This window comes from Triticum aestivum, chromosome 6B, assembly GCF_018294505.1.
Source record: "Triticum aestivum cultivar Chinese Spring chromosome 6B, IWGSC CS RefSeq v2.1, whole genome shotgun sequence".
NCBI classification, from domain to species: Eukaryota; Viridiplantae; Streptophyta; class Magnoliopsida; order Poales; family Poaceae; genus Triticum; species Triticum aestivum.
This window is the reverse complement of record NC_057810.1, coordinates 297,696,428-297,720,387: the sequence shown is the minus strand read 5'-3', so window position 1 is coordinate 297,720,387 and position 23,960 is coordinate 297,696,428. Positions and strand designations below refer to the sequence as shown.

Below are 23,960 nucleotides of genomic sequence, written 5' to 3'. Positions count from 1 at the left end.
CATCATCCTTTACCCCCGATACTCACACGCTCTTTACTTGGACTCGTCGAAGAACATGAACAAAAATGATTACACCCACATCAAGTCTGTTCTCAACGGTGCTATCTTTTTCTATGGCATACGGGGTGGAGAGATTAAGACCAAGAAGAAGAGGAACGACATGCCCGCCTTCAGCCATAAGACCGACTTCTGCTACATCTAGCAACCGAGTGATACTCTTAGTGATGGATTCTATGTCCTACACCACATGCTGGAGTACAGACGAGATCAGCAGAACCTTCGCATGTCACCTACATCCGAGGATGCCCATATTCTCAATGGGCAAAGAACGTAGGAGATATCAAGGATCATCAACTTCGAGCTGAGTTCTATCACATCCAGCGTGAACTTGCCCAAATCATCATGAAGGAGGTCCTAAAAAAACAGGGATGTTCTAAGAGGAAGGGCAAATGTCGCGGGAAGATGTCCGAACATGCGTAGCCGCTCAACGTCTCGACCTGAAGCCTTTCACTAAGCTCGGCGACTATCTCCTTGACTTGGATGGATGGCATGGCATGTTTGAGTGGTTGTCGATATATGATAATGTGTCCGTTTAGTCCATCATTTTGTATGACGAAACTTTATTTGTGATGTAATTAAACCGTCCTCCTCGACTAGCGAAGATCACTCTAGTTAGGGCATTTTGGGTACGATGAACTTTGTTATTTATGCTTATGATATGTTGCTTCTATTTTTGCCAAGTCCGTCTCTTTCTATTGCTCAACTATATATGTTGCATGTCATCGACTCATGTGACGATGCAGGTGCATAGATCATCGATGGCGAAGAAGTGCTACGCCAGGAGTATACGACGAGTGGCCGGAGTGTTAGGCCCAGGTGTACCAGTTTCCGATTTCCGAGCGACAACCAGTAGTTAGTTTAGGTTCACGCTAGTGCGAGAGAGGGATACGAACTCATGTACTGCATAGTTTCGCTCTCACTCATAGTGATAGCTCTTCTCGCGTATATCATTATTTAGATGGATGACGATGTAGTTGCAAGTAATTGAGACTTGTATCGCTTTTTTTGAGATGATGACGAGAGACCACTTTGTGTTGGATGATGATTATGATGGTGACATGATTTGATGCTATGATTACATTTGTATGTGTATGATATGCTAAAAATTATTGTATAAAGCCTGTTCAAATACAAAACAAATATGCAGAAAAAACAAAAACTAATAAAACTAACAGTAGCGAGGGGAATAAAGTTAGCAGCAATGCGCCCTTACCAGTAGCGTGCCCTAGATAAGCGCATTACAGATATTAGCAGTAGCGCGTTGCGCTAAAGATCGTTGCTGCTAGCCATGTATAGCAGTAGCGTGGGTCGACACACGCTACTAATACATGTTAGCTGTAGCGTCGTATCAGTAGCGCGTGGCACTGCGCTACTGATACACCTAATACCCATGCTACTGCTAGGCTTTTCCCTAGTAGTGAGCCGCTTCCCTCTTTGTTGCTTGGGCATTTACATGGCTACACCCATTCTCCTAGCACGGGTCGGCCAGTGGTAAATTGATTATCAGAACTTGGTGGTAATTTTCCAGAACTAGATACTCTGCTTTCTTGGTTTAGTATTTTTCTGGTGTCAAATTTTTACAAATAATAAGCAAGTACTCGATGGGATGTCAAATAATACCTTCCAATTTCATGTGATTAATGGTTTAATGCAGGGGTGCTGCTAAAAAGTTAGAATTATAATAATTCATTTAAATATGTTCTCCAAGATGGTAGTTTCCTTCCAGAACTACACCACATGTCATGGTTGTTGCATATCCTTCCGGAACTGAAATGCAGGTTTTCCTTGCCATTGCCTTAACTGGCTTCCTCTGAAGATCATGGATGCAGGACTGAAACACAGGTTTATGATTACGTATATGATAGTTATCTTTGCAGATCATGATCATATTTACAATTTTCCAGGTGCATCACAACAATTTCAATTTAGAATCCTGCGTTAAACAAGGTATATGATGTAGGTTTTACAAAAATTTAGATTCACTTCCTTAATGCAAATGAACTAAGCAAGCGCAATGCAAGACCTTTTTTGTGAGACATGTAAAAGTTTACTTCATGCATTCTTTGGCCAACGTGCAACATAGAGGTGAGGACATTTTTTTTAACTATTAATGGAATTACACCATGTAAATCATCTAAAATATGTGACAGATTCTTGGTGCTACAACTTGGGTTTGATGCTTAGGATATTAAGGAAAAAGTCGCCATTCTAAGGTTGTGGACTTGTGAGTTCTGGAATTGCTACTGCAGTGATACTGAGTAACTATCCTGTGCTACTTAAAAAACTATAAACAAGAAACTTTTGAACGCTGTAATAGACACAACCAAAGGTACAAACAAAATTAAGCCTCATCATATCCATTTATTTTTAGGAATCTCTTGCATTGCACCTGTTATTTTGTTTGATCTCATGATATATCTTACTGTTAGCTCCTGGTTGCTTGCTGTCACCATGCGACACTAGCCCGCAACCTCCCTCGCAACACTCCTGGTCCGCTAACTGTTGGGCCCCACAGATTTGTAGGCAAGTCTTTAGCTTAAAACACATTTCAAAGTGCATGCTTGCTTCATCATTTAAGTTCGCATATTCAGGTCAGTGATGCCTTTGCTTGGACTCGACAGACCGGCTAAGATGGCCTGCATGCAGCCCGCACAAACCCGGCAGGAGCTATAACTAAGTGTGATGTGATAGAGCACTTTTAGATATTTATGAGATATTTAATTTTGTGTGCTTCATGTAGGCTATTCATCTATGACATGATTTCCTTTCAAAAGGTGTATAATTTGGCCAACTTTTTACGCATAAAGGTACATGGGTTGATCCACGGGATATAGACTAATCTACAACTTATAGAGATAACACAATGTATGATAATGCAGTGAGAATTTACACTTTGATAATTCACCCACATACATCTGTCTTCTGAACCTTGCACGCGGAAGCTGGACAAGATGTGATTGAATTACTATAGTTCTTGAAATCCAAGGCTGAGACTAATAACCCGGTGTGTTACTCGCTTGGAGAGGTTGGAGCAATTTAATTTGAATACAAACCCCAATTTTTAACAAAATCGGTAGCAGTGATATGTGCTACTCCCTCCGTCCCAAAATACATGTCTCAAGTTTAGTACTCCCTCCATTCCACAATGTAGTTCGCCCGCGCTTCCCGAGATATGAGTTTGACCATAAATTTAACCAATGAGACCAACTGCGTCGGGAACGGAAATTATACCACTGAATTCATATCGAAAATTATGAATTCAGTGGTAATAATTTTCGTTTCCGACGCAGTCGGTCTCATTGGTTAAATTTATGGTCAAACTTCGACCTCAGAAAACGCGGACGCACTACATTATGAAACGTAGGAAGTATAACTTTGTACTAACCGTCGCAAAATAGATGTCTCAAGTTTAGTATAACTTTATACTAAAGTTAATACAAAACTGAGGCACTTATCTTGGGACAAAGGGAGTATTGTTTTATGTGTACACGACTCCTCCCTTTGTCCCTCCTCCAAGAAAAGGCGGCTAGGATTTCTACCTCCCGTCGGTGGCGCCGCCGATCTTCCACGTCTCCCGTGCCCTTAGGGCCATGGGTGCGCGGTGGATCCCCGCCCTTGCCGGCGGGAGGGCTCCGTTTTCGGGTGTTTCTTCAAGTTTTGTTAAGGTTTGTGTCCTGCTCAAGAAGACGATACGGCGGCGGCTTCTTGAAAATGGAATAAGGTTCTCCCCGCCTAGCCCCCGTTCCAATGGTGTGTTTAGCATCGTCGGAGGGCGTGTGGAGGTATATCTCCGGCGGATCTCGCGAGATTTGGTCAGTGGTTGTCTTTAGTGGATCCGCTTGGATCCGGTCTTTGTTCGTCTTTGTTCATGTGTCTTCGGGTTGGATCCTTCCGATCTAAATTATCTTCATCGACGGCGGTTGCTGTTCTGGGGATTTGGTCCTATGGGACCTTAGCACGACGACTTCCCGACCGTCCACTACAACAAGTTGTGCCCGACATCAGGAAAGAAGGGCGATGACGGCAGCACGCCTTCGGCTCGCTTCAGTTTGTAGTCGTCGCTAGATGGTCTATGAATTTGGATGTAATTTTTTATTATTTCTGATATTCGTTGTACTATCATAATTAAAGATGAATAGATCAACGGTTTCCTAAAAAAATGTATTGTTTTATGTGTTTACGCATAAGGATGGGTTCTCAATCAACAAGTATATCATTTGTAAAATATTGATCTTGAAATAACCTTGTGAAAATAAAGTTGCATACTCTATTCGTTCCAAATTACGTGTCGTAAAAATGTACAAAATTCCGGACAGAAGAAGGACAAGAATTTCAGTCATAAAGATATACAGTATTCCGGACGGAGTTCATCATTGTCAAAGAATTTCAGTCGAGACGTATGCTTAGGGCATGTACAATGATGGCATATGGATATATATGCCCCATGATAAAAAGTAATTTGATACATATGGGTACTAACAATCGAGCCTTCTCTTTATATATTTTCTTTGTTTTCAGGGAAACTGAGCTTCTCCCCTTTTTTTCCGGCACGATTGCAAAAGCCCGTTTGCACACAAAGCCGAGCCCAGGCGCGCTTGTCTGAGAGAGCGACGAAGACCGCCTGCTCGCCCGACCCACGCACCTCCCGGACCACCACGCCACCATGGCCGCCGCCTCCCTGTCTCGCCTCTCTCGCCGCGCCTCCGCCACCGCGGCGCCTTCCCTCCGTCGGATCCTCTCCTCCACCGCCACCGCCCCCGCTGCGCCATCGTCCTCACCACCCCCCGTCGCAGCCGCGGCGGCAGGTGCGGATCGGGTGCGGTGGGATTACCGCGGGCAGCGGCAGCTAGTACCACTGGGGCAGTGGCTTCCCAAGGTGGCCGTCGACGCGTACGTTGCTCCCGACGCCGTGCTCGCCGGGCAGGTCACCGTCCACGACGGCGCCTCCGTCTGGAGCGGCTCCGTGCTACGGGGCGACCTCAACAAGATCACTCTTGGGTTCTGCGCCAACGTCCAGGAGCGGTCCGTCCTCCACGCCGCCTGGTCGGCCTCTACAGGTCTTCCCATTCTATATGCGATCTGTTTCTTCTACCTTGTCTAGTACCCAGATCTGACTACTATGACTGCTTGCGGAATGTTCTCAGATGAATTAGCTAGTATGTGGTGCTGTGGTTGGTATGATTCCGTCCTAATTGGACGAGCGATTGGTTATATCTTAATTAATTGGATAATTTGATCTTTCGTGAAATATAATAATAACTGTACTCCCTCCGATCCATATTTCTTGTGGCTCAAGTGGATGTATCTAGCACTGAAATATGTCTAGATACATCCATTTGAGCGACAGTAATATAGATCTACTACTCCGTCCGTCCCATAATACAAAAGAGTAGTGTCAAAAACGCTCTTATATTATGGGACAGAGGGAGTAATAATAATAGTAATTGGGTAATAATTTGATAATACCCGGACCCCTTTCTCTAGCATCCTTCTCTAGTGATAAAGTTTGATGATTTGGATTTGGGGTAAGTTGACTGGGAGAGCTGAAGGTAATTTACATTTCGGAGGTCTATGCGAGGCATTCTTGAGATGAACACCGTTCTTTATATTTCGTTTGTTGGTGTTGAAACGAGGAGGGGGGCGTACCAGCTTGCTGTCAATCGCCATGGCGGCGCACTCTCTTTTTCTCGTGTCAGTCTCTTTTCCAAATACCCTTTGCTTCTCTTCTATTAGGTCAGCCACCATGCGCCTTGGCCACTTGGGTCAGCAATACATGGGCCCCTCATCCACCCCCCCCCCCCCCCCCAAGAGGGTGATAGATAGATATCATTTCCCATCTTTAATTCCAATCCTCTAGTCACACGCCAGATTTCATTCTTTAGTTACCAATCCTCTAGTCAAGCATTCTGCAATCTCTTGCCCACAACTCACATGCTCAATCTTGATGATCCCAGCGTCAAGCTTTTCTCTGATGAAGAATCTGTCTATTTCCACTTGCTTGGTTGTATCATGCTGCACTGGATTGTATGATATGTTGATTGCTGATTTGTTATCACACCACACATTCATACAACTAGTCTTCAATATCTTCAGTTCTTCTAATAAGTCTCTGGTCCACAACATTTGACTTAGCTTCCTCTCCGTCGTGCGATATGCGAGTGCAGCCATGGTTTAAGGCAACGACAACGATGTAGATGAGCTATAGAGAGGGTGAATAGTGTTGGCGCCGCCTCTCCTCGCGGCGCCTCTTCTTCTCCCTTACAACTCTGTCAGCTCAAGGTTTCTCATGTGACGAAATAACCATGATGAACTCATGACTGAACTCATGTGACGAAATAACCATGATGAACACCTATAAAACAAGGTTAACTCTAACAAATAGGTGAGGGCTCTTAACGCGCTGATCTCGGCTGGGGCGAGAGCGGCGCAGGAGAAGCTGCCTTGATCGATTGCAACCTCGTGGCGGCCGAATGTCCTCAGGCTCAACTTGCCGATTGCTTTCAGGCAAGAACGACTTGATATGCAAAGCTAGCTGGTTGGTACTTTCTACCGGGAGCAAGTCGAGAACGTACCACACGTGAAGCTGCTTATCCCGCAAGCTGATCGACTTCCCTTATGGAACATCGGAGTTGCAGCAAATAGCTAGTAGTCGTGATCAGTTACTTTAGTTGTTGCTGCCACGAAAAATCAATGGATCTTGTCTAGCTAGCTTTGCACATCTAATTGATTGCTAGTTCCGCTAGCTTACTGCAGGTTGTAGCTGAACCAATTTGATGAGATTCTAGATTTCTAGTACGTGCATTGACAATGATTCTTGAGTACGCCTTGATGCATCCTATCTAGAATCGAGGATAGAACGGGCGAGGAGCAACTTAAAAACAAGGCAAGGTAATTAGAGAGATAGGGTGATGACACAAAGAGTCGAAAGATGTGATCGATGAAGAAAAGCCATAAACCGGCATCATGTAACCTGAACCGGGTAAAAAGTTGGATTACGTGATTTATCATCCGGTTCAATTATATTGGGGGGTTATTTTATACCTGAAAATAGAGTAGGGGGAATAGTGTCCCAGACCTAATAGTTTAGGGTGCTAAACATACTTATCTCTAATCCCCTCAACTATCTTAAACCAGACAAATCACCCCCTGAGCCCCTATTTATCCAACCAGTAGAAATACCAAACCCTAGCCTAGACGCTAGCCACGCCACACCTGAAATGCAACACTCCGGTTGAACTCTGAGCCGCACAGGAAGAAAATTATTCAATCATTTATCCTTATTTGGATTGTGGAGCTCATGCCGATTCTATGCTTTGGTTGGTCAAAGTCACATTTTGATTTTTTCCCTGTTGTTGCTTCCTGTGGCCAATTCTACTTTTAGGTTAATCCATGTGTCTACCCTTCAGTGTATTTAGCCAACTCAACTTAGTCAGGTTACCCTATAAAGTGCATTGGCATTTGATCTCTACTTTTTTTGTTTACAAATGCTTGTTCTTATTTTAAATTTCCTTGAATGCTTCTGAGAAGATAAGACGTTTATGATTATTTTTCTCTTGCTTGGCCCGATGGCAGCTCGTAAAACCAGTCAGTTGAGGTTTAGCTTGGATGTGTTGTATCTTGCATCCTGCATTGCTTCTTATTACAAATAGTTGTTACTAGCAAATATGCCCGTGCATTGCAACCGGAGAAAAAAGAGAAAAAAATGCATGTTCTTAGCCGATAAACATGGTTTTGAAGCGGTGCATTTTTTGATCTGAAAAGAAACATTTTGGTTTGGGTGTGATTGCAAACATCATGCTTCAAATATGAAATCTTAGAGAAGAACACTCAGAATGCCCATATGTTTAGGATTCACGGAGAAGAAAAGAAACAAAATTTACCCGTAGTTGCAAGAATAGGTGTAATGAACATGTTCGGGGAAGTATGAGGCTGCCGTCATAGCAGCCTGACCGTCCCTAAGCAACATTGCATTGCATCGATTAATTTGAGCGATAATTCGATAACTGTTAGGAGAAAACAACTCAAATTAGTTGTTCGTCCAAAACAACAGTGGCAGGCATGCTCCCGTCAATCACTAGTGTTAGCGCATGCAAGCACGTCTCGACCTGCTTCATGATTGGACACAGAGGCGTGAGCCGGTAGCCTGAATCCAGGTGCATATCCATGCACTCAACTCTTTCCTTTTTTCAAATATCATTTTTCCTTCGATTAAAGTAACCTCGTGATCTAGCGTGCCGGCTTATCTCCACGTCATCCTTGGGCCTTCGACTTTAATCCCGTAAAGCATGATTTGGTCCTTTTTTTTCTCCGAGGTGTGCTCGTGCCGTAGCCTAGGGCGTTTGATTTTAGTCATGTAAAGCACGGCTGGGTCCTTATTTTTCCTCTAAGGCGTGCTCGCGCCGTGTAGCTGCGTGCTTTTCAGTTTTTTCCATTCTATTATCGAGATCTCCCTTTTTCTCCCAAGACGTCCTCTATGTAGCTGTGTCTTTCGTTATTTATTTGATCGCTTCTCTCTCCTTGGAGGATTCCTTCCCGCTCAATATTTGCGAGCAAATGAAACACACTTCTTGCCCTCTTATTATTGGTTCTTGAGGCGGTTTACTGATTTCAGATCAGAGAAGTATATAAATCGGTGGAATGAAATGTAGGGAAGCGAGGTGGTATTATTTAATAGGAACGAATCCTCTCTTCTTCACACGAGCATGAGGTGGCTCAGTTGGACGCCGTGGTCGAGACTGCTCCACTGGTCGGGAGTTCGATCCCTGGAACCAGCCATTATCTTTTTGCTTCTTCTCCTAGGCATCTTGGGCCTGGGCCGCTGTCCTTCACGGACGCAGACGCATGGAGGGCTGGTCTGATGGGCCGCTGCCGCTAGATGGACCACAAAAAATCAGTACCACCTTGGATAAAAAAAATCTCAAAAAATACAATATGGGTGAAGGGATCAAAAAATCGGAGAAACGCACCTTGCTATATATATAGGCTTGCTAAAGTGAGCCAGAGCTTAGAATTATTATTATGCGCGCTGCCTACCGAGCCGTAACCAGATTAGGAAAAAAGTAACTGCATGCACCATTCTGCCGATCCATCCCACCCCACGTGGTACCTAACTTTCTTTTGATCGTAAGTGTCAAGCCACATGTAGTAATTTGCACTCCATGTGTTACTGTAGTGTGAAACTTTTAACCTTTACAGGTGATTTGCCATGTGAAAATCCCTAATAGTTGTACCCATGATCCATTACTTGAGCAAATACTCTCACTTTACCATTGGAGAACTCTTATTACTACTAATGCTCATTACATTTACTAGGAGCAATTGTTCAGATGGTAACGGTTACGATGGTTGATTACTATATACCATAACTATTTTATGAGCCATGAAAATGGTAGCGGACACTAATAAAACTAGATCATGCAGCAGTAACGTAATAACTTACTTTACTATCTTTCCTCTTGTTCATTACTATGTGGCCTAATTATGTGCGGACAGTGAATGAGTGGGGGGCAATAGTAACAAAATTAGTATGGTTACTAGATTCCCCACTAAATTTACTACTAGGCGGAAGAAAAATATGTGAAGTTTGATGGTTGGTTGATTAGAGAGAAAACTAGATCATGCAGCAGTAGCGTAATAAATTCTTTTACTATCTTTCCTCTTGTTCATTACTATGTGGCCTAATTATGTGCGCGGACGGTGAACAAGTGGGGGGCAATAGTAACAAAATTAATATGATTACTAGATTCCCCCTAAATTTACTACTAGGCGGAAGAAAAATACGTGAAGTTTGATGGTTGGTTGATTAGACAGGCGAGGGACGGAGGCCGTGGTGCGCGCAGTCTGACCGGAGCGCACGATTAGCAACTTTGCACCGCTTTGCGCTCAGGCGCACTTTAGCGCAGCAGTATATATATACTCCCTCCGTCCGAAAAAGCTTGTCCCAAGCTTATCCCTCAAATGGATGTATCTAGCACTAACTTGGTGCTAGATACATCCATTTGAGGGACAAGCTTTTTTTCGGATGGAGGGAGTATATATATATGGGTATGGATTATGGTGGTCAGCAACCAGTTTCCAGTCTGTCACCGATAGCTGGAAATTCCTGGTCTGGACAGATATAGTTGAGCAATTTGTAGTATGACCGAGTGCATGAGATACAGATAAAGAAGATAACAAGGTCAATATGACCAGCTCCATTCATTGTTGAATATATGCAACATGAAACTACTTGGCACCCAAAGCTTGTCGCCGGTATGTATGAGTTAGGGCATCCGACAATGTACTTGGTGTGTTGTTGGAGGGAAATGCCGCTGCTCATAGGCCTTGGCGAAGGAGATAACGGTGTGGAGGTCAGATGGCCGCTGAAGCTTGAGGTCAATGAGAAGGCCATTGGGCAGCCCTGCTTTCTACAGAAACCATTGTTGGGACAGTGTTAATGGCTAATTGTTGCGGCACATGAGCGCTAGAAATCTGCTGGTGTAGCCGGCGACCGCGGAAGTGAACAGCAGACGTGCCAACTCGCCCAAGGTATTGGCGCGGAGTGACAGCCCAAACTGGAAGTCGCAAGCTTCCTTGAACTGCAACTGTGTCGGCATGCTGAAATCGCACTTGAGCTGTAAGTAACAAAACTAAACCTCATTGGTGAGGTGGTAGGCTGCAGTCTAGACTTTGTCAGCCACGTTTGTACGCTTTCCGTGAAAAGACTGCTCACACCTATTGAGCCAATTAAGAGGATCGATCGAACCATCATACGCCGGGAAGTCGAGCTTTGTGGAACCGAGGCACGCCTGAACCAGAACCTGAACCTCATCCGAGGTGATTGTTTGGTAGGGGCGGAAGGGAGGAGATGGACGGGGTGGATCCATAGATGGGTTGTGGAGGGGCGTGAGGCTATAACGGCATATGAAACCGGTTGGCAGGTGGAGGCATGAAGGTGGTAGAGGCGGCGGTGCAAATCTGCTGCTGTTGCTCATGGTAGGGTTGCTGCTGGTAGGTGGGTGGCCAGTTAGGGGGGGGGGGGGATTTGGGCTGTAGGGTGAGGGTGCCAAGTGGTCCAGATTGATGTTAGGGGGTGGCTTTGGCGAGTAAGGAGATGGGTAGAGGTGGTAAAAATGTGTTGGCGGCTGAGAGTGGTTGGCAGTGGTCAGCACAGGGTTTTGTTGCGAGGGGAAGTAGAGGTGAAAGGCAGGAAAGTGAGGGGGTGGTGGGGTGGGCAATCTGCCCAGCCGGTGGAGGCGGTGGCGATTACCCCCACTGGAAAAGGGCACACTAGAGGTGCCGTTGATGAGGGGAAGCACCAGGGGCGAGCCCTCGTTAGAGGAGGGCCTGGGGCAGAGGTGGCGTCATGGGCGGCTGCTGCAGCTGTGGAATCTGGAGGTGGCGGCAGCGCCGATAGCCGTTGCTCGAGCGCCGTCAAGCGCATCCTCGGCTCGTTGGCGTGTGAAGGCCTCCAATTGCTTCCTAATGATCTTCATTTGCTCTACAGCCTTGATCTTGATTTATTTGCCCGCAATCGTAGATGGATCTGATACCAAATTGGAAGAATCTACTATTTACCTAACCCTAATTACTGAAAAGTAGATAAAAGTACTCCCTCCGTTTCTAAATATGTCTTTAGAGATTCCAATACAAACTACATACAGATGTATATAGACATATTTTAGAGTGTAGATTCACTCATTTTGCTCTGTATGTAGTCCTTATTGGAATATCTAAAAAGACTTATATTTAGGAATGGAGGGAGTAAACGATAGTATTCTTCTCTAGAAAAGACTTGACCAACAAGCGGGTAAATCTATTCAAACTCTTAACAAGATCTCTATTGACTGGACACTTTCTCAACAAAGATGCTTAATCAACTAGGACTCTAATTAAGGAATAAGACTCCATGTTTGATGGGTTGGTCCCAATAACAGGGTCAAATAAGAAACATATGAACTGAAGAAATCATTGGAACTGGAAAGTTTTGGAGTAGCAAAAGAAAGGAATAGGAACCGGAGGAAAACTAGACTAGTAGGCGTTCTGTGGACTGTATGAGAACCAAAGGAAAGACTGGCTCGAAAAGGCAGCAGCAGCAGCCCACCTTATATTTATTACTCAGGTTGCATGCTGCTGCATGCTGATTTGACAGTAAGTAGCTACATGAACAACTTTTTTACTACCAAGGCCACCGCCTTGGGCTTTCGGCCAAAAAAGTTCTCTCTTTGCATGTTTGTTTTCCTGCAAAATTGAGGTTCCGTGAAATCTTTCCTACATTTTCGTGTTCATCCATTCCGTTGAATGGAACGCTGCTACAGGGAGAAAAACTATAGGATAGCATTCCTTCAAAGTTCCCCTTTGATTTTCCTGTAAACTGAACAGACCCTGAAGTAATAGTGCTACTTTGGGGGGTGCTTGGTTTTTCCACGTGCCCTTTGTATGTATGTTAACCTATAATGTTTGGTGATACCTTGCGTTAGTTGTTGTTGGTTCTCATTTCTGCTTCGTTTGTTCACAGGTCTTCCAGCTGAGACCCTTGTTGACCGGTATGTGACAGTGGGTGCGTACTGTCTTCTGCGCTCATGCACTATTGAACCTGAGTGCATCATCGGTCAGCATTCCATCCTAATGGAAGGCTCATTGGTTGAAACTAACTCGGTCCTTGAAGCTGGCTCCGTCCTGGCCCCAGGGAGGAGGATTCCGACTGGCGAACTCTGGGCTGGCAACCCTGCCAGGTTTGTTAGGAAGCTGACCAACGAAGAGATAATGGAGATTCCAAAGCTCGCTGTGGCCATCAATGATCTTATGCAAAGCCATTTCTCAGAGTTCCTCCCATACTCTAATGCTTATTTGGAGGTAGAGAAGCTGAAGAAGTCGTTTTCAATTCCTTTGTGAGACCATGTTTTCCCTCTCCCAGCAAATGAGTGAGGAAATAAAGCAGCCCGAATACTAGAATCTCTGTATTCAATCTAATTTGTAAGCCTGGGTCCATCTGTTACGTTGATTTTTTTGTTCATGATTGTCAACTGGGGACACCCTGCACAGCAGGAATTGTACCTCGTTGAACCTTTGTTCGGCAGTGCAACGCACATACCTCACATTGAACATATTTTATGGGTAGAAATTTGCTTTCTGTGCCATGAGGAAACATGTATTTTGACAAATTATGGTGGATAACTATGAGATAAGGTTTCAGTAGTTGCATTTAAGAAAGCAATGGAACCAAGGGCAACTCCAACGCCGTGCACTGAATCGGACACACCAAACGTACGTGGTAGGGGAGCTGACAATTTAACCCGATGCACCATATGTCGGGTATGACCTCTTTCACTTGACATGCGTATGTAGATCAATAACAATTTAGCATTATAAATAGATGCAATAACAACCAAAATGCACCGATGTTCAAGAAGTTTTTACATCAAACCGATACCAAAAGATGGCAGCCCTTTCTATCCTGGCTTGGCTGTCTGTGCCAAATTCATCACTATTCGGTCGGCTCCTCTGAAGCGTACGTCTAGCGCTTCAACACGCTAGCACGATACATTTGCACAATCTTCGTCGCATTAGATCCAAATCTGACATCTTCTTGATCAACGTTGGCCTTCTTCTCTTGTAGTTTGATCTTCTTGTCTTGTGTCTCCATAAACTTGTCAAACCTCTTTGTCTTCTTTTCATTCACATCACTGCGACCGTTGTCCCTTATTGCTTTTCCTTATCTCAATTCCTTATGTGTGTGTGTGTGTGTGTGTGTGTGTGTGTGTGTGTTTTGAAGTGTTGTTTCCATCAGCGTGGCTCGACGACAGCACTCCAATGCCGCATTCAGTGGTCAGATCACCCTGAGCCCTCGACTACCCGGGAAGGTCTCGATGAGTCGCGTCAGTGTTTCCCATGAGCACCAGCTTGGGGACAAAGCTGCGGGAGGAGGGGAATGTCACTGTCACACCTACATGTGCTGATGACTATGTCAACGTTGGTTACCAAGATAAATCCCAACAGGAAACCCAATTTCTTTTTGAACACCCAACAGAAAGTCGTTCATGAAGCGTATCAGACATCCCGCCTAGGTACGTTTTGTGCGTGTCAAATAAGCACATATATAGGCATTGTGTGCGTGTTGCGTGGAACTTGGCCATTGGTACACGACACTAGTCATTCGCGTGTAATCCCCACCTACCTCTAAACAACTAAGTAATTCATGTATTTTAGGCTACTGGCCGTTGGGCGTTGCCAGTCACTTTAGTCCCATCTCGGTTACGGGAGAAGGCTAGGACCACCTTAGAAGGAAGAGTGCCACACTCCTTTCAAGCTAGTCTTTTGGGATGCAGTGGGCTTTTCGTTTGTCAGTGGTGTGTCCCATGCGCACCGGAAACGACTGAAGGTGTGGAGCTGGGCCTAGGACGCTAACACTTTACTGCTAATTTGATTCGAGCAAATCAGTAGCTTATTGCTAACAAAAATGTGTGTGCGTGATACTAGGTGCTGATCAAATAAAAGGTAAATTGCCATGATGCATAAACTCTATTTGCCATCATCCATAAAACTAAAATTGCTATGGGCACATAAAAGGTAAATTTTTGGAATGTTGCAAAGAAAAGAAATTTTGTCATGATGTAGAATAAAAGGATAATTGTCCATGCCATGTACAAGTTTGGCATGATGGAAAAAAGAGAGTAAATTTGACATGATGCACACGAGATGCTTGTCATTGTGGTTAGAAAATTGCATTGGTGGGAAAATATGTTTAAGTTTCCATGATGACAAATTTAGTGTAAATTTTCCATAATGTAAAAATTACCATGATACATACAAAACTAATTCACATGATGCTCAAATAAAAGGCATCAACTAAATTGACATGGTCCAATGTACAAAGTGTCATGGTAACAATAAAATTGCCATGCTTGCAAGAAATAAAAAAAAAGAACTTTCGCCATCCATAAACTAAAAATTGCCATGGTCCATAAACTAAAATTCGTCATGATCCATAAAATAAATTTCCATGGATCATATAGCAAAATTGATATGGTACCAAAAAATGTAACTTTTCCATGCATCTATTTCTCTTTGTTACAAAAATTGTAAAGACAGTAAATATTTTTTGCCATGCTCTATAAGATAATGGCAAAATGTGCATATATGAATTTGCGATGCTATTTTGAAGAAGAGTTTGACATGCGATGTTACGCAAATTTGCCATGGTATATGAAATTTTGAATAACATATTTCATGACAACTAATTTTGCCATGGCAAAAAATGGAGACTTACCAAATGCTATGAATCATTGATGGAAAAATCAGAAAAAATGGTGTGATGTTCACATGGCAATTCAAAAAAAGAAGAAAATATACTGTTCTACATCATATGACAAATGAGTTGGCAGCTCATACACGTGTATGATGGCAAAAGAAACCAAAAACAGTAGATCATGACATAATTTGCCATAGAGAAAAAAAATATAAAAAATAGCCATGGACAAAAACTTATCATGCTATGAGCTAACTTTAGTATTTCGTATGGGTTGTTTTCCCAAGGCAAAAACATAATTTGTGATGGCAACAACATGCATTACAACATATAGGTGATATATGACATTGCCAATTGAACAATCGTATTGTACAAACACAAAAACATGAAGTTTCCATGTGTGGGAAAATGGCATAGACATTTATGTGAATAGTTTGCCCATTGGTTATTGTTATCAATGGTGATTACAATACCAAAAAAAATGCCATAATTCTATGTATAATCATCTTCTCCTCTAAGCAGCAAAACATTACTCACATTTCAATCTTAACAAAGCATGATTTGTGCAGCTTTCTCTGTAAGGATAGCACTAGCAGAATGGAGGCAGTAGTGTATGCATATCCTTGTATGAAGCAGTAGTTGACTAGAGAGTCTAGGTCGTAGCCTCCGGAGCAGCGCCACACCAACGTTGTAGGCCGCGAAGTCGAACCCCACCACCATGACTGCCGCCACCCCTTCGGCCCCGCAGCGCCTCCTCTGCCGGCTCAGCAAGGGTGCCCTTGCCTCCTAGGACCAGCCTGTGCACGTGCATAGATTTAGACAAAGTAGGAAGAAGAAATGGGGAGAAGAAGGGGAATGGCCGTTGGGTGAGGAAAGAGGGTACCTTCAGCCATGCTTGATGAGGCCGATGGCGACCCCCCACGATGCAACCGACTTACTAGGATGCAACCATTGTTAGGTTAGTCCGCCCTGGGTGAGGCAGGGCAGTCGGATCAGTGGAGGAGGAAAAGCCATGGCGCCGCCCTTAGACGGAGACACTCATGCGGCCTCAATTTGGAAGTACAACGCCCGCATTGGCGTTGCTCGCTTCATTGTCCTTGGGGGCATCCACTGTTGCCTAGACCGTCGGCGGGGGTGTGCTGCACGGGGTCCCTGCGAAGGAGGAGGGAGGCTACCGAAGGGCAGCTTCTTACAACTGGCGGGTGCGGGGGAGGAGGCTGGACTGCTGCAACATTGGTGGTGGAGTGCAAGAGGAACAACGATGGATAACACAGGTGGGTTGGAGTGGAGAAGAAAAAGAAGCCGCGGGTGTTCATTCCTACGGTCACACAATGCAAATGCCAGTCAAATTCATGCAAAATGATGCGATGGTAGAAAGTGTGTTTGTTTTGAGATGGTAAAAGTCTGAGATAAAAAAATCTATGATCCATTGAGCGGCGACGAGCAAGAGTTCAAAATTGTTGTGACACCTAGCTCACCATCACCAACCTATTCTTGTGTTCCAAGGTCATTTCGTTTTGCCGTCGAGAGTCAATGCCATTTGTTGGCTCGGAAATTCTCTAACCATATGTTTTGACCTAATGACACTCTCAATGCTTATATTTAGCATTATTTCATAGGTAAACATTTGATGTGACATTCTATTTAATTATTAGGAAAGAGAAAGCAATCATGTCTTAACCTAGACATAGTAGATCTTAGCCCCAAATTTAAAACATCTCGTAATACTAACTGCTCTCACGCAAAAAATATTAAATGAAAGTTAATTTAGATAGTAACACTATAGTAGGATTACTATATCTAAACATCTATTTAATGTCAAGAAAGGAGGAAGCAACGTGGCGGCAATTGTACCGTGGTCGAAGATGATGACATGTTTGCGACTGGTTGCAGATCCTTCTACTGCAGGGGTTTTCTCTCAAGATTCAGGGATGATGACACAGGGCTTCGAAGATTTTCTTGTGTTATGATTGTCTTAGTGTACTCTAGATGTTCATGGTCCTTTGTGTTTGCGTTTCAGTGTGCTTGTAAGGGTCACCTACTTTGTACTGATTCGTGATTTGAATGAAGATTTTCCAAAAAAAATAAAATATAGTGCACCTAATGACCCTTTACGAACAAAAATCTGCATTTAACATTGCCTGTCCACATAACATGATGACAACGTTAGGTTGCCGTGCTCTAACAGCGACTCAAGCAAAGAAAAAGGTAGTAGTACCGATAATGACGGTTTGAAAAGAAAACAGTAGCACCAGATTAATAGTAACAATTTAAAAAACGAGAAATAGCAGATGTCGCTCGGCTTGAACCGTTGTCGCAAGAAGGCAGAGGATCCATAGCGATTGGGACACGGATCTAGCAAAGTCCAAGGACCCTGAACAGAAACAAATATCTTGGCCTAATAATACGATGTAGCGTAGCGCAAGATTCCCACAATTATCGCCGACCTCTCCGACGTTTGTTAGCTCGTCAGAAGGGCCAACTCATCAATCAAAAAGAAAAATTCCTAAAAAGATCAATCAAAAAGAGAAACAACTCGTCAGAAGGGAAGATGATTTTTGACAGAATTATGTTTCACGGCGACCACAGTGGCACGTTAGAGCATCTATATACATCCGCCTCCTTCAAACCCATCTATGTCCCAGGAGGATGGTCTGGTCATTGCTCGGTCATAAAAATGACATGACGGATCCTATGTGTGTGTGTGTTTTCTGGCCCTCTCCCAACCACAGTCAATATGTGAGGCGAATATGAGACGGTTCAGATGCATTCAGATGCGTGCACATGCCAGCCCACCCTGTCCCCACAAATATCCAATCCCGGACCAAACCCTAGACAAAGTACACATTCTCTCGACCGTCCATTTCGACTCCCTGTCTTTTTCCCTGCCCGCTCCCTCCCCTCCCCTCCACCATGTCCAGCTCCAGCAGTGAATTCGGCTCCGTCGACTGGGACAGGTTCTTGAAGGACTCCGTAATGAAGCCCCGGACGACAAGGAGTTTGCGCTCCGTATTGCCCTATGTCCGTTGCGGCCGGACGGGGACGGGTACGGGAGCTCGAGCTCCGCGTGATCCCATGTGGTCAAACTTCATGGTCGACCGTGCTGGCTCGTCTTGCTTGGCACCGGCCTGCCATGCTCCGCGGTCGTCCCCTCCGCCTCCTCGAGCTTTGCAATCGTCCCCTCTAGGATATGCTCCTCCTGCTCAACGGTGCTTGCTAGCCTGCGTTGTCAGCGCCTCCCAAAATCAGAGGCAAGGCGGCTCTTTGCGCTTGGTTGAGGGCAGTGGAGGCCAGATCTAATCATTTCGGATGCAGGTCCTGCCAGACCATGGCCGACCGGGTGCCCTCAGACTCGGAGGACAAGCTCCTCCATGAAGTGGACAGACGCCCGCTGCCAAAGAACTACAAAGACAACACAACTGGTCATAGAGGAGTTCTAGTGGCTCATCCATCTAAAGGTCATGGACACGACGAGAGCAAAGCGCCTCGCCAAGGAGCTGTCACGCCCGTTTGACGTCTCGCCGGCATCCCCTCCTTGCCCTCGTCCGACGACAGCAACACCATAGACGATGACGACCACCCATCGGCCGTGGACGCCTATGCTGGGACTTTCGCCGCTGTGGAGACGCTAAGGGGAAGGGCGAGGAAGCGGTGGTATCCGACATCCCCTCCATATCAAGTATTTAGTTGCCATCATCTTTTGCTTTATAAGTTATGACGAACTTGTCTATTGAACTCGTTTATATCGAGCTTGCTATGTGCTGAAATCTGAGATGGGCTCTAGGCCCATATTGCAATTTCTGAAAAATCTCTAAGGGCCCATGTGGGTTATATGGCACTAGGTGTGGTGAAAAGTTTAGTCCCACCCCGAAAATGGAAGGAGAGTTGGAGTGGTTTATAAGGGTTTCTCTTCTACATGCTATTGGAGCTTGAGAAGAGAAGAGGCCCTCGCGCGCTCCTCCTCCGCCGTCCGCCTCGTCACGACGCGACGCGACGCGACGCGGGTTGCGGGAATGAGCCGAGCCGAGCTCACACCTATGCGCTTATTTTTGCCAGTCACCAATGGAGAGGTTCTGACAGCAGGGCCACGATCCGAGACGTCGGATCGTGGGCTGACATGGACTCGGACGTGGGTCAAGCCCACGTCTCTCCACGCGGCTGCGTCTATATAAGTGTGCGGTGTCTCCTAACCCTAGCCGCCACGAACAGATCACATCTGCTCACGCGCACACCCACCGTCGTTCCTTTGCTGCTGCTGCTGCCGGTGACTCCATCCCGTCCGCCGCGTACACGGTCGACGGGAGAGCAGGTCTCCGAAACCACGCCCTTCTGGTTCCTGTACGGGGTGAGGGGCGAATAGGTTTTTGGGCAGCGATTACGCGACTGCTCGCTTTCGATCGTCTACTTCCTCTATGTCCGCGTCGCCTTCATCATCACCATGTCCACCGACCCCGACCGTGCCGCCGCCGAGAAAGCTGAAGCCGACAAGAAGGCCGCCGAGGACGCCGCTGCTGCCACCAAAGCCGCGGCCTCTGCATGGCCTACTGGAGGGTATAACTCGCTTATCCCGCTCCTGATTATTTTCATATTAGCAGTACTAGCAGTATGTGTAGATTTGTCTACTGTTTGCTTAGTACGTGCATGTTTAGATCAAAGTCAGTACGTCATCAACTTAGTCAATGCCATGCTAGTGATTTACTCGTGGATTAATTTAATCAAGAAATTGCCTATTTATTCAACACTATGCACGGTCCTATGTGAATGCTATGCAGGAGTATATGTTAGATCTACATTTTGTTTTTCATGTTCCAGGCATTGCACGGAATTGAAGGTTGCATATGGGAGACACGGCTGTGAACGTGCATTTTTAAGAGGTGACTGGACGCTATCCATGAACGTGCCGGATGCGTCCGCAGATGTATAGAAGCTCATGTTAGTGACGCGTCGTTGTAGATGCGCTTAATCAACATTTTTGATACGCCCGTCCGGCCCAGGCGAATGTTCAAGATGCAACGACAGTGTACGTTAGCTCTAAGAAAAAAGGAACAGTGTACGTGTGAACGTGTCGCGGCGGCAGCAGCAAATCGCAAGGAGCAGTGTGTCCACATGTCGGATTGTCCATTTGAGGCTGCCTGGGTCCGGATGCAAGATGTGTTACAGCATCTTCAGCCGCGCCCCCAGAACGGTTTTTCCAGGCGCTTTTTTTGCGTCGGCGTAAAAAAACGGCCCAGTCACGTCCTCAGAAACTCGATTTTCGCCGGTTTGGCCGAAATCAGCGCCGACGGATCCAGCCCGAACCCGGCGCGCTGGGGGGCGTCCGGGGGCGCCGGGCGAATCGTTTTTGGCGTGATAGAGCCACGGGCCCGGCGAGTCAGCGACACGGGCGCTTCATCGCCCTCATCGCATCGGTTTCCGCGGGAATCAATGCCAAGGCTGCCGCCGCCGGTCAGCCTTTCCATTGATTCCTCACGGGCGGCGCGTCACGGGACGGCGCGCCGACACCTCCCCTCCCGCACACGCGTACACACGGACGCGGTGCACACACGGGCTCGGCTATATAAAGCCGGTGGCCTCCCTCGCCTCCGGCCACACCAAGCCCTAGCCACCGAGCTCTCCTTCTTGTGCGCCGCCTCCGAGCCCTCCCTCTCCCTCCCCCGTGCGCCGCCTCCGAGCCCTCCCTCTCCCTCCCCCCGTGCCTCGATGGCCGAGCATTTCCCCGGCGATGAGGCGGCGGCCAACGGCTTCGGTCGCCGCTCGCTGCGCGAACAGGAGTCGTGGCTCCTGTTCGAGGCCAACATCCCGGCGCCACCGGACATGCGCGCTGGGCCGACGGGGTGGAGGCTCAGCAACGAGGGAGTACCCGTTCCCCCGTTGCCCGACGTCGCGACGCGCCCATGTTACTTCGCCGCCGAGGTTGAGATCGTGCGCGCCTCCCTCACCGACGAGCAACGCGCCCTACCCCAGTACGCCGCCGACAACCACGCGGCGTGGGCGGCGTACTTCGAGCGCTGTCAACAGAGGCTGGCGTCCACCAATGGGGCGCCGGTGATGGGCGGCACGAAGAACAGCGAGGGGCGCCACCTGTGGTGGGGCGTCCCCGGCCGCACGCTCGAGGGCGTGCTGACGCACCTTGAGGGCGGCAACAACCCACCGCTGGCATACCCTCCCCCGGCGAGGACGGCCGCCCCGGCCCACCGCCGCCGCGCCGGGCAATGGATGCCCAGGAGGTTTGACTCCTCCTCGTCGTCCTCCTCGCACTCCTCCTCACGGGCTTCTTCCCACTCCTCCGGCTCTCCGGTGCTGCTCGGCGTTAAGGCCGAGCCCGCGGCGGAGACGCCGCTCGGCCGGCGCACTCGCAGCGCCGGCATCGTCATCAACGAGGGCGGTCGCCGCGCCTCCTCGTCGGCTTCTCCGCGCTTCGTCAAGCCAAAGACGAAGTCAGGGCTAGCGCCGGTGAAGACGGAGCCAGGTCTCCCCGCCGTGAAGACGGAGCACGGCGACGTGGAGCTCGACGACGAGCGGTCCTGGAATGGGCGCGCAAGGACTCCCTGAACATGGCGGGGGAGCGCCAGTGCGCCTCCCTGCGGCGGTTCGAGCAGCGCCGCCGGGGCCGCGACGAAGGAGGAGTCGTTGTCATCGAGGACAGCGACGACGATGATGCGCCGCCGCCACCAGTCCGCGTTGGCGACGCCGGTCAGGGGCCACCAGGGACGGCCGCGTCAAGGAGAAGAAGGCCGATGACGGCGGCGGCGAGGATGAGGCGACTACTCGGCGTTCAAGGATTTCTTTTTTTAGTTATATTTTGCTATGTACCGCTGAACATGTCAATATATGCCAAGGTTTGCCGAAATTTAGCCGTGTTTAACCGAACTTCGCCGAACGTTTTTTTTGAAAAAATTATGCGCATTTGGGGGCGGTCCTGGAACCGGCGACTGGGGTCCAACTCGCCCCAGGCCCTTTTTTTGCGCCGACTCGCCCCAACGTGACGATTCTAGGCGCCCCTTGAAGGGCCAACGGCTGGAGATGCTGTTACGACGTGGTGGTAGCACTGCCCGCCCACTCCAAGTCTTCGTTGTGCAATTCAATTATTGCCTTGAGAGCAAAAATCTGTACTGGGGTGCCGCAGCTGACGGCAGCAAAATCTGAATGGTCCAGCGTCCCGTGCACCGTCGTTTTCTCTCACATCCCGATCTTTCTCTTCCGTCTCAATTATGCCAAAATAATAATACGATTCTCCTTCTCGCCACTCTTCACGATCGTGGAAATATCTGGGAGCACCACCGATGGAAACACGTACGCTCCTTCTAGCTCCCGCTTTCGATCCGTGAGTCGTGCGTGGCCAAGGAAAGAGAGGTTGCCGCCTTCGATCAGCTTGGAGAGTGATCGGCATCGAATCCTGACGTGCGTTTCTTGTTCTTTGGTGGTGGGGAAAGCTCGCCCGCACCGTCATCGTTGGTAAGGCTACGCGTTCGAGAGAGCTAGCGGGCCTATCCATTGGTATTTTTAAACATCTACAACGGGATTTAACAAATCCGAGCCACTATGTCCGCGGACAGCAGCGTCGTGCGGCCTTTTGTTTGGACTGCCGCGCATTCACGCATCTCAAATATGGATCCTCAAATCCATCCAGTACATATATGTCGATCCTACGATAAAAGTCGTTTCAACTGTTCAAAAACAAATGCGATAAAACAAAACAAATCATAGTTCAACAATCTAGACATGCCAAAATGAAATCAATTCGAGCATGATGGATCACTCACCGGCTGGCCGGATCACTCACCGGACACCATCCATGCCGCCTACTTCGCATGCATCCGGCCGCATGCTTCGCTGCTGCCGTAGCCACCCTCGCCGCCTCGTACTCCCTACAGTCGTTAATCTCCTTCTTCGCAAACCACTTCTTTGCATGCTTATCCAAGAGGCTTTCGTCCGCCGCATCATCTTCGCATTCTTCGCCCCCCATGCGATTTGCAATCTCTCATCTCAAGCTCAATCTTCCAAATCTCTTGGCCTTCTCGAGTTCTCATTTGATCGCCGCCTCTTGCTTCTTCAACTCAATCTTCTCCCTCTTAATTCTCAGCTTCTTCTCGGCCCTCTCACGGTCCCAATTCATCCTCTCCTTTTACGCATCAAACATGAGCTCGTACCTCTAATCTTTCTTTTTCTCCCTCACCAAAAAATGCCCGTATATGAGGACATTTTTGTAGCCGCAGCATCACAGGGGTCCTTGCCTTCTCCCACTTGTTTCTCATGACTTGCCGGTTATTCTTTGGCATGGTGGCTCTTTCATTCTTCATTACAACATCATCGTCTTTTTCATCCAACCAAATTGATTGGTGAGAGCTTGAGCCATCATTCCTCTTCTTGCCGGCCTTGAGATTGGCCACAAGTTGTGTCCATTTTGGTTTGCTATTTAATATCACCTAACAATGGCTAAAACCAAATGACTTCCTCTCCATTTCATGATACAAAGTAGCCGTCACCGTTGTCTAGCAAAAAAAAATGTATGAGCATGAGAATGCAAAAAAACAAGCATATGCAAATGATGATAATATGAAGTAATTTATCTTACAGGAGTTGCCACTCCCATCCCACTTTGAGGGCAGCCAATCACTTGTGAGTAGTAGCTGATGTACTTGTTCACTTTCTCTTGAATGACCCCCATCGATGT

General features: G+C 47.0%; 1 protein-coding gene across 1 annotated transcript; it reads left to right on the top strand.

Moving 5' to 3' along the window:
* Positions 1-4,586: 4,586 nt before the first annotated feature.
* Positions 4,587-13,175, top strand: LOC123137002 (gamma carbonic anhydrase-like 2, mitochondrial). Its single transcript, XM_044556533.1, has 2 exons — positions 4,587-5,117; positions 12,557-13,175. Exons 1-2 carry the CDS (start codon positions 4,724-4,726, stop codon positions 12,931-12,933), a joined length of 771 nt encoding a protein of 256 aa, XP_044412468.1. The 5' UTR covers positions 4,587-4,723; the 3' UTR covers positions 12,934-13,175.
* The last annotated feature ends 10,785 nt before the right edge of the window (positions 13,176-23,960 follow it).